This window comes from Oncorhynchus mykiss, chromosome 11 (assembly GCF_013265735.2).
Source record: "Oncorhynchus mykiss isolate Arlee chromosome 11, USDA_OmykA_1.1, whole genome shotgun sequence".
Taxonomy (NCBI): domain Eukaryota; kingdom Metazoa; phylum Chordata; class Actinopteri; order Salmoniformes; family Salmonidae; genus Oncorhynchus; species Oncorhynchus mykiss.
In genome coordinates, this window is record NC_048575.1 from 72,655,272 (window position 1) to 72,671,909 (window position 16,638).

At 45.0% G+C, this 16,638-nt stretch overlaps 1 protein-coding gene across 1 annotated transcript in view; it reads right to left on the reverse strand.

Annotated features, from left to right (window-relative positions):
- LOC110536362 (protein Niban 2) overlaps positions 1 to 16,638 on the reverse strand; it is a 53,746-nt gene that overhangs the window by 4,613 nt on the left and 32,495 nt on the right. The window contains exons 6-13 of the mRNA XM_021622109.2: positions 16,317 to 16,432; positions 15,564 to 15,668; positions 15,129 to 15,291; positions 13,839 to 14,026; positions 13,432 to 13,587; positions 12,375 to 12,488; positions 11,999 to 12,106; positions 11,182 to 11,293 (exon numbers count right to left, since the gene is read on the reverse strand). Coding sequence (XP_021477784.2) covers positions 11,182 to 11,293; positions 11,999 to 12,106; positions 12,375 to 12,488; positions 13,432 to 13,587; positions 13,839 to 14,026; positions 15,129 to 15,291; positions 15,564 to 15,668; positions 16,317 to 16,432 — 1,062 coding nt within the window. The remainder of the gene's footprint in view (positions 1 to 11,181; positions 11,294 to 11,998; positions 12,107 to 12,374; positions 12,489 to 13,431; positions 13,588 to 13,838; positions 14,027 to 15,128; positions 15,292 to 15,563; positions 15,669 to 16,316; positions 16,433 to 16,638) is intronic.

A 16,638-nucleotide genomic window follows, 5' to 3' on the forward strand; every position in this document is an offset into this window, starting at 1 on the left:
AAGTGAACAAGTTGCCTTTATGAAGAGTGAGACAAGACGTTTTATTATTATTTCACCTTTATTTAACCAGGTAGGCCAGTTGAGAACAAGTTCTCATACAACTGCGACCTGGCCAAGATAAAGCAAAGTAGTGCGACAAACAACAGAGTTACACAGAATACAGTACAGTCAATAACACACAGTCAACACATTAGAAAAATCTATATACAATGTGTGCAAATAGAGTAAAGAGGTAAGACAAATAGGCCATAGTAGCGAAGTAATTACAATTGAGCAAATTAACACTGGAGTGATAGATGTGCAAGTAGAAATACTGGTGTGTAAAAAAGAACAAAAAAAAGTAAATAAAAAACAATATCGGATGAGGTAGGATGGGCTATTTACAGATGGGCTGTGTACAGCTGTAGCGATCGGTAAGCTGCTCAGATGCTTAAAGTTAGTGAGGGAGATAAGTCTCCAACTAAAGCGATTTTTGCAATTCGTTCAAGTCATTGGCAGCAGAGAACTGGTAGGAAAGGCGGCCAAAGTAGGTGTTGGATTTGGGGACGACCAGTGAGATATACCTGCTGGAGCTCGTGCTACAGGTGGGTGTTATGGTGACCAGTGAGCTGAGATAAGGTGGGGCTTTACCTAGAAAATACTTATAGATGACCTGGAGCCAGTGGGTCTGGTGACATATGTAGCGAGGGCCACCAGACAAGAGCATAGAGGTCGCAGTAGTATATGGGGCTTTGGTGACAAAACAGATGGCACTGTGATAGCAAATTGGATGCAGTCTAAGTAGAGTGTTGGAGGCTATTTTGTAGATGACGTCGCCAAAGTCGAGGATCAGTAGGATAGTCCGTTTTATGAGGTTGTTTGGCGGCGTAAGTGAAGGAGGCTTTTGCGAAATAGATAGCTGATTCTAGATAGAATTTTGGATTGGAGATGCTTAATAGTCTGGCAGGAGAGGTTACAGTCTAGCCAGACACCTAGGTATGTAGTTGTTCACATATTCTAAGTCAAAACGGGCAGCGATCGGTTGAAGAGCATGCATTTAGTTTTACTAGAGTTTAAGAGCAGTTGGAGACCACAGCACGAGTGTTGTATGGCATTGAAGCTCATTGAGGTTTGTTAAGTGTCCAACAGGGCCAGATGTATATAGAATGGTGTCGTCTGCGTAGAGGTGGATCAAGGAATCACCCGCATCAAAAGAACATTGATATATACACAGAGAAAGGAGTTGGCTCGAGAATTGAACCCTGTGGTACCCCCAAAGAGAGTGCCAGAGGTCCGGAAAACAGGCCCTCCGATTTGACACACTGAAATCCAAGAAGTAGTTGGTGGACCAGGCGAGGCAGTCATTTGAGAAACCAAGACTGTTCAGTCTGCCAATAAGAATATGGTGATTGACAGAGTCAAAAGCCTTGGCAAGGTCGATGAAGACGGCTGCACAGTGGTCTTTTATCAATGGCGGTTATGATATCGTTTAGTACCTTGAGCATGGCTGAGGTGAACCCGTGACCAGCTCGGAAACCGGAATGCACAGCGGATAAGGTACGGTGGAATTCGAAATGGCCAGTGATCTGTTTATTAACTTGGCTTTCGAAGACTTTAGAAAGGCAGGGCAGGATGGGTTTAGTTCTGTAACAGTTTGGGTCTAGAGTGTCACCCCCTTTGAAGAGGGGGATGGCCATGGCAGCTTTCCAATCTTTAGGAATCTCAGACGATACGAAAGACGTTGAACAGGCTAGTAATAGAGGTTGCAACAATGGCGGCTGATAATTTTAGAAAGAGAGGGTCCAGATTGTCTAGCCCGGCTGATTTGTACGGGTCCAGGTTTTGCAGCTCTTTCAGAACATCTGCTATCTGGATTTGGGTGAAGGAGAAGCTGGGGAGGCTTGGGCAAGTAGCTGCGGGGGGTGCTGAGCTGTTAGCCAGGGTTGGGGTAGCCAGGAGGAAAGCATGGCCAGTCGTAGAGAAATGCTTATTGAAATTCTCGATTATCGTGGACGGAGACAGAAGTAGAAAATGAATTCTTCTCCAAGCAAAAACCTAAAAATTGGTCAGTACTCCACTAGACAGGAACTGAAGTCCCACATTCTGCAACTTTAACTTCACGCATCTCATGAGAACAGTGCAGTAGGAAAACAGGAATGGAGTCCAGCTGAGGAAAGCTTATTGTGAACGCAGTCCCTTCTGAGTGGCTCCCTGTGCTGTTGCGTATCACCACATGGGGTCGGCTTAGTTGCCTTAGAGTTTTTGGGAACAGGAATGATGGTAGTCAGCAGGAAACAGGGCTGAAATGTCAGTGAAGACACCAGCTAGCTGGTCTGTGCATGCCCTGAGGTCGCGCCCCGGAATACAGCCTTAGGATTGTTGATCCGTTTAAAATATGTAATTATAATAATAATAAAATAATTTCATGTCAACCTCAGAGAGCGAGATCATCCTGTCCTCCAGGACAGTGGGGGCCCTCTTGCAAAGCTCTGTTTTTGTTAAAGACTGCATAAAAAGCATTCAGTTCATCTAGGCAGTTCAGGGCTGGGTCCTCTTTTATAATTCATAGACTGTAGTCCTTGACATGCATCAGAACCGGTGTAGCAGGATTTCACCTTATTCTTGTATTGTCCTTTCGCATTTTTGATGAATCTGTGGAGGTCGTAGCGGGACTGCTTGTATGCAGTCGTAGCAATGACCCTAGCCTCAGGCTGCTAAAGCCCCATATGTGGTGGCTCTGTCCATTAGCTTGGTGTGTACCTAAGTGTTAATCCAGGGCTTTTGTTTGGAAAAGCAGCGAACTTTAAAACGTTGTCGATGCTTATCTTATGAAGCCGGTGACGGAGGTCGTAAACTTCTCAATGTTATTGGCAAAGTTATATTTCAGTCCTTACTGGCAAAGCAGTCTTGTATCCTAGACTCTGCTTCATCTGACCATTTCTCAATCGAGCACGTCACAGGATATCAAATTCATTTGATTAAAATGTGTTTTTGTGCAATATTCCAAATGCCTGTATTGCAAGAATCACTTTTTTTGTATTTTCCCGAGTGATTATGTTCGCTTGTTCTCATGCTGTCTTTTTGGTATCATCTCCTTCTGTTCTGTGTGCACCTTCCTATTTACAACATTGATCTAACTATAATGCCGATATGATCCTGTCTCCACCCCAACAATGGGAGTAGTCTCAAAGGCGGGCGACCAGCTTAGGTCCAAAATAAGCCCATAGAAATGCATTGGGCTTATTTTAGACATTGTGTCTAGAGTGAAACTTCCTCTCTGACAAGTGGTTTCAACTCCCTACCTGCATTTGAGGTTTGGTCCAACAGAATGGGTCATATGGACACAGAAATACAGGGACATTATTTTAATGTAGAGGAGAAGTTAAGCTTTATATGTCTCAACTCAAATTGCACAAAGAGCAGACACTACTAAAACAGAACTATCAATGAACAATGATTCTGGAAAAGTAACGCTCAGTTTGTCTTGTGCTACATTGCGTATAAATGGCTGCTACATGAAGTTAGTCATTATTAGTGAATGTGCATTATGCATGGTTCTGTTTTTTTAATTTATTTTTTTACAAGAAGTGCATCTCCATAGACTTCAAACCCAGACCAGTGATTACTGCAAAAAAGCAGGTAAAACTATTTTCTAAAATAATGAAATTAGTGGGGCTTATATTTAGACTTATTTCACGTGACCTGAATTCATCTAGTAATTGCAGACTGTTTGAAATGCTGTGTATTTGACCTTTATTGTACTACGATAAAGGGGAGGCAGGTGGTTAGAGCATTGGGCCAGTAACTGTCGATCTTCCCCATGAGCAAGGCAGTTAACCCACTGTTCCCAGGCTGCCAAAACTGTATGTCGATTAAGGCAGCCCCCTCTCTGATTCTGAAGGGTTGGGTTCAATTGTACAATTGACTAGGTATCCCGCTTTCCTTACAAAGCTTATTCAGAGAAAACATGTATTCAGATCCCTTGACTTTTTCCAAATGTTATGTTTCAGCCCTTGTCAGCTCGCTTGTGTGGAATAGCAAGAGTATAAAAACTTTAGCGCCTCTCGTGGCCAAGGAGACGTGCTGTTAGAAGTTGGGCATCACGTGTCTTAGCAACATCCCTGGCAACAAAAAGTACAGCTTCTGGGTGCACGATTTCCTGCTTGTTTAGAGCCTCGTACAGATCGTTGAGTGCCAGGGAGGTGTTGGCCTGAGGAGGGATGTAGACAGCAGTGACGATAACAGATGAACTCGAGATAAAATGGTTGGCATTTGACCTTTTGGTTTTGGGAAACAGCTGAGATTTAACGATGTTCCTTCAAAATGTCTAATTAACTTATTAGCCTTAAGATGCTTTGGGGAAACTGGGCCATGGACAATAAATTAAGTGAGACAAAACACAAATTTGTAAAACAATTCTTGGGTGCAAATTACACTATTTGTATGTGGAAATGTTGTTTAATCACCTTTCGGTGTAAAAACCATGGAAATGTAACACAAAAATGTTTTGTGTTAAGTGAGAAGTAGGCATTGGCCTTGAGCCAAAAAAGAAAACTCACATGAGCACCACAATGCCTATTTCAAGCAAATGTATTTATAAAGCCCTTTTTACATCAGCCGATGTCAAAGTGCTATACGGAAACCCAGCCTAAAACACCAAACAGCAAGCAATGCAGATGTTGAAGAACAGTGGCTAGGAAAAATTCCCTAAGATGAACCTAGGAAGAAACCTAGAGCGGAACCAGGCTCTGAGTGGTGGGTGGCCTGTCCTCTTCTGGCTGTGCCGGGTAGAGATTTAAAAATAAATACATTTTAAGAAAGTATTTCACCCATGCTCTACTTTAGTGTTAAGCACACAGCTTTGGCCGACAACAGTAGCTAGTGGTGTGGGGGCTGTGCTTTGGCAAAGTGGGTGGGGTTATATCCTTCCTGTTTGGCCCTGTCCGGGGGTGTCCTCGGAGTGGGCCACAGTGTCTCCTGACCCCTCCTGTCTCAGCCTCCAGTATTTATGCTGCAGTAGTTTATGTGTCGGGGGGCTAGGGTCAGTTTGTTATATCTGGAGTACTTCTCCTGTCCTATTTGGTGTCCTGTGTGAATCTAAGTGTGCGTTCTCTAATTCTCTCCTTCTCTCTTTCTCTCTCTCGGAGGACCTGAGCCCTAGGACCATGCCCCAGGACTACCTGACATGATGACTCCTTGCTGTCCCCAGTCCACCTGGCTGTGCTGCTGCTCCAGTTTCAACTGTTCTGCCTTATTATTATTATTATTATTATTATTATTATTATTATTCGACCATGCTGGTCATTTATGAACATTTGAACATCTTGGCCATGTTCTGTTATAATCTCCACCCGGCACACCCGGCCAGAAGAGGACTGGCCATCCCACATATGCTCTCTCTAATTCTCTCTTTCTTTCTCTCTCTCGGAGGACCTGAGCCCTAGGACTATGCCCCAGGAATACCTGACATGATGACTCCTTGCTGTCCCCAGTCCACCTGACTGTGCTGCTGCTCCAGTTTCAACTATTCTGCCTTATTATTATTCGACCATGCTGGTCATTTATGAACATTTGAACATCTTGACCATGTTTTGTTATAATCTCCACCCGGCACAGCCAGAAGAGGACTGGCCACCCCACATAGCCTGGTTCCTCTCTAGGTTTCTTCCTAGGTTTTGGCCTTTCTAGGGAGTTTTTCCTAGCCACCGTGCTTCTACACCTGCATTGCTTGCTGTTTGGGGTTTTAGGCTGGGTTTCTGTACAGCACTTTGAGATATCAGCTGATGTACGAAGGGCTATATAAATACATTTGATTTGATTTAGCTATTGGTCTATTGTACTTCAAACAACGCATAGGCAGGTATCTTAGGATTCAAACCTTCTCAAACAGCCTAATTTATACTCTTCAGAGGGATAATGAACGTCACAGTGTCCTGCTTTTAAATGTATGTATTATATTATTACACTGTTTGTAGATAGACATTTACAATAAGACTTATTGTAGTGTGAAACATTTATTTGGGCTGCAATTTCTGAGGCTGGTATCTTTAATGAACTTATCCTCTGCAGCAGAAGTAACTCTGGGTCTTCCTTTCCTGTGGCGGTCCTCATGAGAGCCAGTTATCATAGCGCCTGATGGTTTTTGCAACTGCACTTGAAGAAACTTTCAAAGTTCTTAAAATTCTCTGGATTGACTGACCTTCACATCTTAACCTATTTCATCCCATCAGTCACAGTAGTGACCGTAATTTTTTTCTCCCAGTTATACGGCTCTAAAATTTTTACTTTGATGTGTCAATGCATTTCCAGTAAATATTGAAATAATAAAGGGTCTCAATGAAATATGTGCAGTGTCACATGTTTAGTGTAAATTGTCACATGACCAGAGCCGTTTACTTCCTGGTTGCACCATGAGAAGAGGATGGCTGCGTCAAAGATCCCAAACAAAAGGTTAGTAAAGTATGTTAAGATAGTTAGGACAAAGATACTTGGTACATATCTTTAAGGTGTCTAGTATTGATATATCATTTGCAATTACTCAACTTTGTTCAGTGTGGTCATAGAATGAGTAAACGGTAACAATAGTGACCGGCGGGATAACACAGTGCATCTAGGTATACACAGTTATACACATACATAGTTCTTGTTCTAACTAACTTTCTACTCTGTTATTTCTTTTAGTTACACTTTGAGTCCAGTTCTGGATATGTTGGATCAAGGTTGTGGGTGGAGGGACACAATGCAGATAGCCCGGTTAGCCAATGTGCGGGAGCACTGGTTGGTTGGCCCAATTGAGGTAGTATGTATAGTTAAAGTGACTATGCATATATGATAAAGAGAGTAGCAGCAGCGTAAAAAGAGGGGTTGGGGGGGCACACTGCAAATAGTCTGGGTAGCCATTTGATTACCTGTTCAGGAGTCTTATGGCTTAGGGGTAAAAACTTTTGAGAAGCCTTTTTGTCCTAGACTTGGCACTCCGGTACCGCTTGCCACGCGGTAGTAGAGAGAACAGTCTATGACTGGGGTGGCTTGGGTCTGACCATTTTTAGGGCCTTCCTCTGACACTGCCTGGTGTAGAGGTCCTGGATGGAAGGCAGCTTAACCCCAGTGATGTACTGGGCCATACGCACTACCCTCTGTAGTGCCTTGTGGTCAGAGGCCGAGCAATTGCCGTACCAGGCAGTGATGCAACCAGTCAGGATGCTCTCGATGCTGCAGCTGTCGAACGTTTTGAGGATCTCAGAACCCATGCCAAATCTTTTTAGATTCCTGAGGGGGAATAGGCTTTGTCTCTTCACAACTGTCTTGCTGTCTTGCTGTGTTTGGACCATTCTAGTTTGTTGGTGATGTGGACACCAAGGAACTTGAAGCTCTCAACCTGCTCCACTGCAGCCCCGTCGATAAGAATGGGGGCGTGCTTGGTCCTCCTTTTCCTGTAGTCCACAATCATCTCCTTAGTCTTGGTTACGTTGAGGGATAGGTTGTAATTCTGGCACCACCCGGCCAGGTCTCTGACCTCCTCCCTATAGGCTGTCTCATCGTTGTCGGTGATCAGGCCTACCACTGTTGTGTCATCTGCAAACTTGATGGTGTTGGAGTCGTTCCTGGCCATGCAGTCATGGGTGAACAGGGAGTACAGGAGGGGACTGAGCACACACCCTAGGGAGCTCCAGTGTGGCAGATATGTTGCTAGGTGTTTTGTCCTATGAGCCTTAGCTTAGTGATGAGCTTTGAGGGTACTATGGGGTTGAACGCTGAGCTATCGTCAATGAATATCCTTCTCACATAAGTGTTCCTTTTATCCAGGTGGGAAAGGGCAGTGTGGAGTGCAATGGAGATGGCATCATCTGTTTGGGTGGTATGCACATTGGAGTGGGTCTAGGGTTTCTGGGATAACTGTGTTGATGTGAGCCATTACCAACCTTTCAAAGCACTTCATGGCTACGGACGTGAGTGCTACGGGTCTGTAGTCATTTAGGCAGGTTGCCTTAGTGTTCTTGGGCACAGGGACTATGGTGGTCTGCATGAAACATGTTGGTGTTAAAAACTCAAATCAGGGACATGTTGAAAATGTCAGTGAAGACACCTGCCAGTTGGTCAGCACATGCCCGGAGCACACGTCCTGGTAATCCATATGGCCCCGCTGCCTTGTGTATGTTGACCTATTTAAAGATCTTACATCGGCTACGGAGAGTGTGATTAGACAGTCGTCTGGGACAGCTGATGCTCTCATGCATGCCTCAGTGTTGCTTGCCTCGAAGCGAGCGTAGAAGTGATTTAGCGCGTCTGGTAGGCTTATGTCACTGGGCAGCTCGCGGCTGTGCTTCCCTTTGTAGTCTAATAGTTTGCAAGCCCTGCCACATAAGACAAGCGTCGGAGTAGTATGATGCAATCGTAGCCCTGTATTGACGCTTTGCCTGTTTGATGGTTCGTCGCAGGGCATAGTAGGATTTATTGTAAGCTTCCGGGTTAGAGTCCCGCACCTTGAAAGTGGCAGCTCTACCCTTTAGCTCAGTGCGAATGTTGCCTGTAATACATGGCTTCTGGTTGGGGTATGTGCGTACAGTCACTGTGGGGACGACATCCTCGATGCACTTATTGATAAAGCTATGGGATCCTATGGGTGACTATGGGATCCTTATCACATCTGTGTACAGCTCTGTTCCAAGAAGTCACATGTATTGGTCACTTGACAGTGATGTACACAATGAAAGCATTTCAGATGCAATGCGGAGAAATTGCTTTGATTAAATAATGGCCTCCGTTCATGTGGTTGACAACACAAAGATCACTGATGACCCATTTTTTTTAAGGTTAGGTCCATCTTTTCCGAGCTCAATCAGTCATACAAAGTCATGCCATTTCAGGAATGGCTGTCAGTTGATGAGAGCATGATCCGATACTATGGCCGACATGGATGTAAGCAATTAATAAGAGGTAAACCAATCCGTTTTGGTTGCAAGCTATGGAGCCTTGCCTCATCCAATGGTTACATGTATCACATGGAGCCATATGGTGGATCCCATACTCTCCTCCCTGAGACTGAGTTGGGTCAGGGACCCAGTGTCGTTCTTGGTCTTGCAGAGCACTCTCAGGTGCCTCAAGGTTGCATGTTCCTTCATGACAACATCTTCACTTCGCTTGCACTCAGTGAAATGACAAAAAGAGTATATGGGAGCTCTGGAACGATGAGGCAAAATCGTCTGATGTCCCATTCGAGCCACAGAAGGACATCATGAAGTTACCCCGGAGAGTCTCTGAGGTTATGACCCAAGGAGGCAAGTTGCTGGTCCGTTAAAAAGACAATAACATTGTCACTGTGGCAACAAACATGGAGAAATACAGTGAGACCTCTGTCAAGAGATGGAACAGGGAGCGACGTGCCTTTGACAAAGTCCCACAACCAAAATGCATCAAATGATATAATGAGCACATGGGAAGTGTTGACTTCACGGCCTACAGGTTTCAAGATACCATATCTCATTCAGGTCTAAGAAGTGGTGGTGGCCCATCTTTGCATGGTCTCTCAATAGTGCACTCGTAAACAGACATTTATTTTACAGAGACGTTATGGGAGGGACCATCGACCTGCTCACCTTCTCACGGATAGTGGCACAGTCTCTTATGAAAATGTTTGGCAGGAAACCGCTGAGTCACAAAAGGAGATCTCTACTGGCTGCTATGCATGTGAGAAATACAAAGTACCACTGCACATTGAGTGCTTCAGGATCTCCTTTTCTACTGTCCATGGTATAAGGATTGGAAAAGCCAATGAAAGAAAAATAGAAAAGTCACTAAGGGTGAGGAGAAGCAGTACAACAGACTCTAGGAAGAAAAGACAAGTTGACAAAAAAGACAAATCAAAATGACTGAAATGTTTTTTGGGAAAAAGGTAAATTGATTCACTGTTGCACTAAAATGTCACAATGACAATGTCACAATGAATATTGCACTAAAGTACACGTTCAAATGTTGACATATGTTGGTTGTTTTCTTGTCTTTGCTCTCAGTTATTTGTATCGGTGTTGCATAAGGGTTATTGATAGGTAAAAAAGTCAAAGCAGTGTGGTGGAAAACCTTGGTAGAGCATAGGTCAAGTAGGCAGTGCGGTGGAAAACCTTGGTAGAGCATAGGTCAAGTAGGCAGTGCGGCAGAAAACCTTGGTAGAGCATAGGTCAAGTAGGCAGTGCGGTGGAAAACCTTGGTAGAGCATAGGTCAAGTAGGCAGTGTGGTGGAAAACCTTGGTAGAGCATAGGTCAAGTAGGCAGTGCGGTGGAAAACCTTGGTAGAGCATAGGTCAAGTAGAGAGTGCGGTGGAAAACCTTGGTAGAGCATAGGTCAAGTAGGCAGTGCGGTGGAAAACCTTGGTAGAGCATAGGTCAAGTAGGCAGTGCGGTGGAAAACCTTGGTAGAGCATAGGTCAAGTAGGCAGTGCGGTGGAAAACCTTGGTAGAGCATAGGTCAAGTAGAGAGTGCGGTGGAAAACCTTGGTAGAGCATAGGTCAAGTAGGCAGTGCGGTGGAAAACCTTGGTAGAGCATAGGTCAAGTAGGCAGTGTGGTGGAAAACCTTGGTAGAGCATAGGTCAAGTAGAGAGTGCGGTGGAAAACCTTGGTAGAGCATAGGTCAAGTAGAGAGTGCGGTGGAAAACCTTGGTAGAGCATAGGTCAAGTAGAGAGTGCGGTGGAAAACCTTGGTAGAGCATAGGTCAAGTAGGCAGTGTGGTGGAAAACCTTGGTAGAGCATAGGTCAAGTAGGCAGTGCGGTGGAAAACCTTGGTAGAGCATAGGTCAAGTAGGCAGTGCAGTGGAAAACCTTGGTAGAGCATAGGTCAAGTAGGCAGTGCGGTGGAAAACCTTGGTAGAGCATAGGTCAAGTAGAGAGTGCGGTGGAAAACCTTGGTAGAGCATAGGTCAAGTAGGCAGTGTGGTGGAAAACCTTGGTAGAGCATAGGTCAAGTAGGCAGTGTGGTGGAAAACCTTGGTAGAGCATAGGTCAAGTAGGCAGTGTGGTGCTCATGTGAATTCAGACCAATGCCTGCTTCTCAATTAAAACCTTGTTTTTGTGTTTAATAGGAGAAGGATACTTCTGAGTCCCAAATAGCCTCTTTTCCTACTATTGACCAGGGCCCATAGTGATGCACTACAAAGGGAATAACGTGCCATTAAGGACACCAGCCACTGTTCAAGCTGCGAGACTCACCCATCATGATGTCCTTCATGACAGAGTGCAACACCACCTCCTCAAAGATGTTCTCCACCAGGATGAAACGAGAAAAGTCCTCGAAGATCAGCTCCTGGAAACGAGGCAGCTCCTGGTCACCAGAGGAAAAAGTATTAGGACCCAAAGGAATCACTCACTCACTCAGGGGAGACATGCAAAGAGAGAATAACTTATCACAATGAATGACAAAGAGAATGCCATCGCATGGAAGTGTAATGTCAGTTTCACACAGTACATTGGTTGCGTTCATAAATTCACTCGGATTTCAGAGCCCTCTCTCCTGTGTACCAGAGCGCAGAATAACTGATGATTTTACGAATGCGCAGCACCCATTGAATATGACCAGTGTTAGTAAAAAAATATATGTTTAATTGTTGCCAGCAGCACAGTTACCACCACGCTAGATAACATGAAAACAGCCTAACCACCTCTGCTAGGGCAAGTCAAATGGTCAGAGTGAGGTGTTCTCACATTTGTGTTTGGAAGTAGCTAGCCAACTTTAGCCAGTTAGCTTGGGTGCTTGACTGCTGTTGTGAGGTCAGAACGCTCGGATCCACCCTACTCCTCGGCCAGAGCGTCCAGTGTGCGCTCCGAGAGCGAAACGCTATGAATCTACTAATGGACAATCTGACAACACTCTGAATTTACGAATGCCCAGAATGCACTCTAGCACTCCAGAGTGAATTTACAAACGCACTCATAATATATGAATTTCACCCAACAGTGTATGTCTAGTCACACTGTCAAACTAGAATGTGAAGTGTTCCAACAGCCGGTATATAGCTGATAGACTTACAGGGGATAAAGAGGGAGTGAGCTGCTTCAGCATGTAAGGGATGAAGATCTGAAGAAGAGCCTCTCTGAAGAACCTCTTCCGGACTGTGCTGCTGTCATAGTCAAATTTCTGAGGAGAGAGGGGGACAGAAATGAGGGAAACGAAAGTCAGAAGAGGTTGGGAATCACCATAAGAGTATATAGTGCATCACTGAGAAAGACCTCAGAGCTAAAACGTCAAACAAATCAACTAAATCCCCTCTTGGTTTCCTATAGTAGGATTTTCCATACAACAGGAAAATGAGAAAGTGTGTGTAGTATCAATCTTATTTCCCCACCCTTCCTCTGCCCATCACTGTGCCATGGCGGGCAGCAGGGCCAACCCTTTCCTGTCTCACCTTGATGACCCGGTCCTGGCAGCGTTGGATGTTCTTACAGAGCCCCTCTGGCCCCTGGTCCTCCAGACTTTGGTGGAGGATCTGCTCAAACGTGTATACCGCATCGTCCATTTGCTGCACAGACAAACGTTAGAATAGGGAATAGCTTAGTGGCAAGTTGGATAAGATATTCAAAAGATATATAGTAAACATAACAGCAACATTCACACAAGATACTTGCAGAATTTCCAAAAATCTAGCTGAGAAAATGCCCACACATTTACCACAAGGGGGCACTATCTTCCCAACAATTCCTTCGTAAGTGTAGAGTTACAGAATATAAAATCTTTCTACTGTATACTAGTGGAATATTGTCCAATACAACCCCTCCTTTCATTCTACACAAAGCATGCTCCGAACACTGACGAAAGATTTGAACTACTGTACATCTGAATTATATACAGAATCTTGGATGCAAAGCAAAGTTAAACGCTCCATTGTTTTACTTGAGAAGTCTGACTCCCAGCAGCTTATGGCCACTACAAAGAGGGCAGACTACGTGTTTCACAATGGGGGACACACTGGGAGGTGAATACATGGCTCCAGAATCGCTTTCCCTAAACTTACAGCCTGTCAATAGAGACCAGCCAGCCAACCAAAGCCCCACCACTCGCTGACCAGAATGTGCTTGTTCTCCAACCACAACAATGAAGAACGCCCTGTAGATCTGAGGACCTCAGACAAAACAGCACAACCACCCACCACAGAGACCTGCAGACCGCATCCTTTCAGCAGTCACCAGCAGGAACTCAAAAGGAGACATGAGCACTTATTGAATCAGTACCATATTCTGAGGACTAGTTGTAACATACTATCAGCTCATTGAAAAACTATCAGCAGTAAGACGCCGTGTCACGTTTTGCAGCATGTAATAATGTGTAGGAAGACAGACGAGTATCCTGTCCAGGTGGTGTACTTGTACATGGAGCCGCCCCACATTACAAAAACATGAGATCACCTACTACCCTATGGGCCATTCTGGCCGGGACAAGGCCTCAATGTGTAGGAGTAGTTTTACCTCTCTCATGAGAATCTGTGCTCTCTGGACAAACACAGAGGGGCTGGAGACATCGAACCTCTGCTGCAGGCCATCCAGACTCAGGTCCTCTACTTTCTCATAGCAGCTCTGCATCTTCACCGGGTGGAACGCCAGCATAGAGATCTTCTCCATGTGCTGAGGATGGGGGGAATAAAAAGAGAGAGACTGGGCATTGACCTAGTATACTTACTATAGTCCCCACAGAACACACAATATGCCAAAAGGGTAGAACGATACAACCTAGTCATTCATTTTACACATGTCTGTATCCCAAATACAATTACAAATGCAAAATCACTACATTGTTCTATGGAAACCTATAGTGTAAGCCGCGAACCTGAGATGCAGTTTCACTAGGCTTATAATCAGAAGCTGAGCCCTCTCACCTCTCCCACTTTCTCATTGGTGGCGTCATTCAGTGTGTTCTTGCTCAAGTCCACCAGCTCTCTGAAGAAGACGTCTCTGACCTGAGAGAAGCCTCGGCTGGTGGGCTCCATCAGGGCCTCCAGGATAGAGCTGATGTAGGGCTGGATACTAACCGTCAGCAGCTTCTCTGCCTTAGGCAGCACCACCGCTGTGACAGAGTAGAGAGAATGTCAACAAAGAGTGGGCAAGGCTAGATAACTTTAGAAACTGGCAGAAGTTATACTGTGACACACGTGCTTTTCTGAAGATACGAGTCATCCAAAGGAATTCAGCTCCTGTCCATGACCAGAGCCATCGCTCTGACAGCAGGTTTGTCAGACTGTAATGGTAAGGTTTAGTCACCCTCATAACTGTGGAATGCTGCTAGTCTTCCTGCGTTCCACTCGATGGACACATGCTGTCACACACCATTAACCTGTCAAAGGAGGGCTCTACTGAATCTGCGTCGCTGCTATACAGATTGCACCCTTGAAATGTAAAGGTATTTTCTGATTGAGATGACATATGCAGCGTTTAAAGGGAATGCAGTCTCCGCTAATGCGAAAACATTATGCCTTTCCTTTTCAAATCACGCTGAACTTTTCCGCGTTACGGATTGAGTCGGCCATATGTGGCTGTGAAAATCACCTGTCAATCTGTTGGTAAATACCTGTGGACTCACAGATAAACATGCAGACCAGACATGGAGGACTATGATCCACTGTGCACTGAAGCTACTGGAATTGACCAGTTACTGTTCCAAGTTACCCTTATTGGGCAGAGACGTCAGATGAGTTCACTCCAACAAAATTCATGACTTGTTTTTTCGTATGCATATAACTGTATTGTAATTTTACTGTATGTCTGTGTGTTATTATTTGTTTATAAATGTTTGCAAAATTGTGTCTGCTCTTCTCCCAGCCATAAGGAAGAGATGTCTGGGTAGGGTTGTGCCTGAGAAGGTAGATGAGAAGTTGGGTGGGGTTGTGGGTAGCATGAAAATAACATGTCTGTATTATAAATTACTGGGTAACCTTATTTTGTTATTGTCCAGGAATAATTGTAAAAAAGTCACACACACACACACACGAGGTGGTTGGAAAAACTGACCTTGGGTCAGTTTCTAGGACTAGGGTCAACTTCTTTCTTCTGTGGAGGGCTCATCCTCTTAAATATATGTGTGATATTTCTTTATTTTGATAGAGATAGGACAATGAAAAGGGGAGAAGAGTCGTCCACAGAACTAACAGCAGAGGTCACCGAGGGCTCACCTTTGATTTTGTTGGCGACGTGCTCCTTGGAGGTGATGATCTGGTCCATGTCTGTGCGTATGGAGGCCTCTAGAGGAGGGCGTCGGGCCTCACAGCTCTGCACCACAGCCTCGTACTGGGCCTGGGCCTGCCTCACCACCAGACCATACACCGCGTCGCAGACCTGCATGGGGACACAGAAGAATACTTTATTGAGCCCTTTTCCTTGCAGTCAAAAGAAATTCATCTTCTGCCTTGATCCCAGCCCTTTTGAAAAGACACACAAACAGGTTGAAGATGTTGGCGTAAAGCCCACCCATCAGGTACATAGCAGGGGAACACAGGGACTCATGTCAAAACAGGAACCACAGAAGCTAAGGGGTAAGATATTTCTCCGCTTGCTTGGTATAATATATAAAGGTGTACTTGGACTGTTGGGTGAGAGATGGGACTTACTAGCATCCAGTTCCTCTGCCTGTCGTGCATTTTGCCTTTGAGTCGAGGGGAGATCAGATCCCTGAGCTCAGGGAGAAGAGTCTCCATCACCAGGTTGGCCAGAATCTACAGGAGGGATACACAACACATAGGTGGATTAATGTGTTACAGATGACAATTAGAAAGGATCATTTCCTTGAAGCTTGCTTCAGCTGTCCAAAAGTATTTGTATGAGAACCGACAGCCATTTTTCCATAGTGATACGAAATCCGTAGTCTTATTCACCAGAATCTGGGTGCTCCGCACGCTCCACAATTTGTATGACCTACAGTCAGAGCCCTGGCCTGGTCAGCAAAATAACCATCAGTATGACTCAGCAACCCCAGAGTGAACAGCAACAGGAAGCATACAGGGATGAATCCCAAATGGTATCCTATACAGTGCAGCACTTTTGACCAAGGCCTATAGCGCACTACATAGGGAATAGCATATCATTAGAGATGCACAGTCCAGCTGCGAGTTGATGTCACTATGGCCCCTGCCCTGGTGACACAATCCTGTAGGCATGAACTCACTGGGCCCTGACCCCCTGTTGGACAGCAGAATGGGAGGCAGACAGGGCAGAGAGTGGTGTCACTGTGTGTGTGTGTGTGTTTTCGCACTATAACCAAACAGTGGATTTCCTTCATAGCTCCCTATAACACCACCAATGAGACACATACAGATCAGACCAGCACATGTGACACAGACTGTCATTCGCTGTGGCATGCTGACCTGTGAGGGGATCCCACACATCATCTCCCAGGTGCCATACTGCCCGTGGGCTTGGCGGTAGAGCCTCACTGCGTCTGTGAAGGCCGGAGTCTGCACCTGGCTCTCCTCTGATAAACCTATGGGATAACCACAGATGAGCAGTGTTGTTAGTGGACGAGAAACAACATAGTAATGGTTGATTTTAATACTTTCTAAATTCACAATGTACAAGTTTATCATTTAAATCACAACAATCTCAGAAAATATTGGTTACACTTTCTACAAAGTACATACAAAATGCTTTCTAAAATATTTGTGGCTAAAACATGCTTGAAAAAGGAGC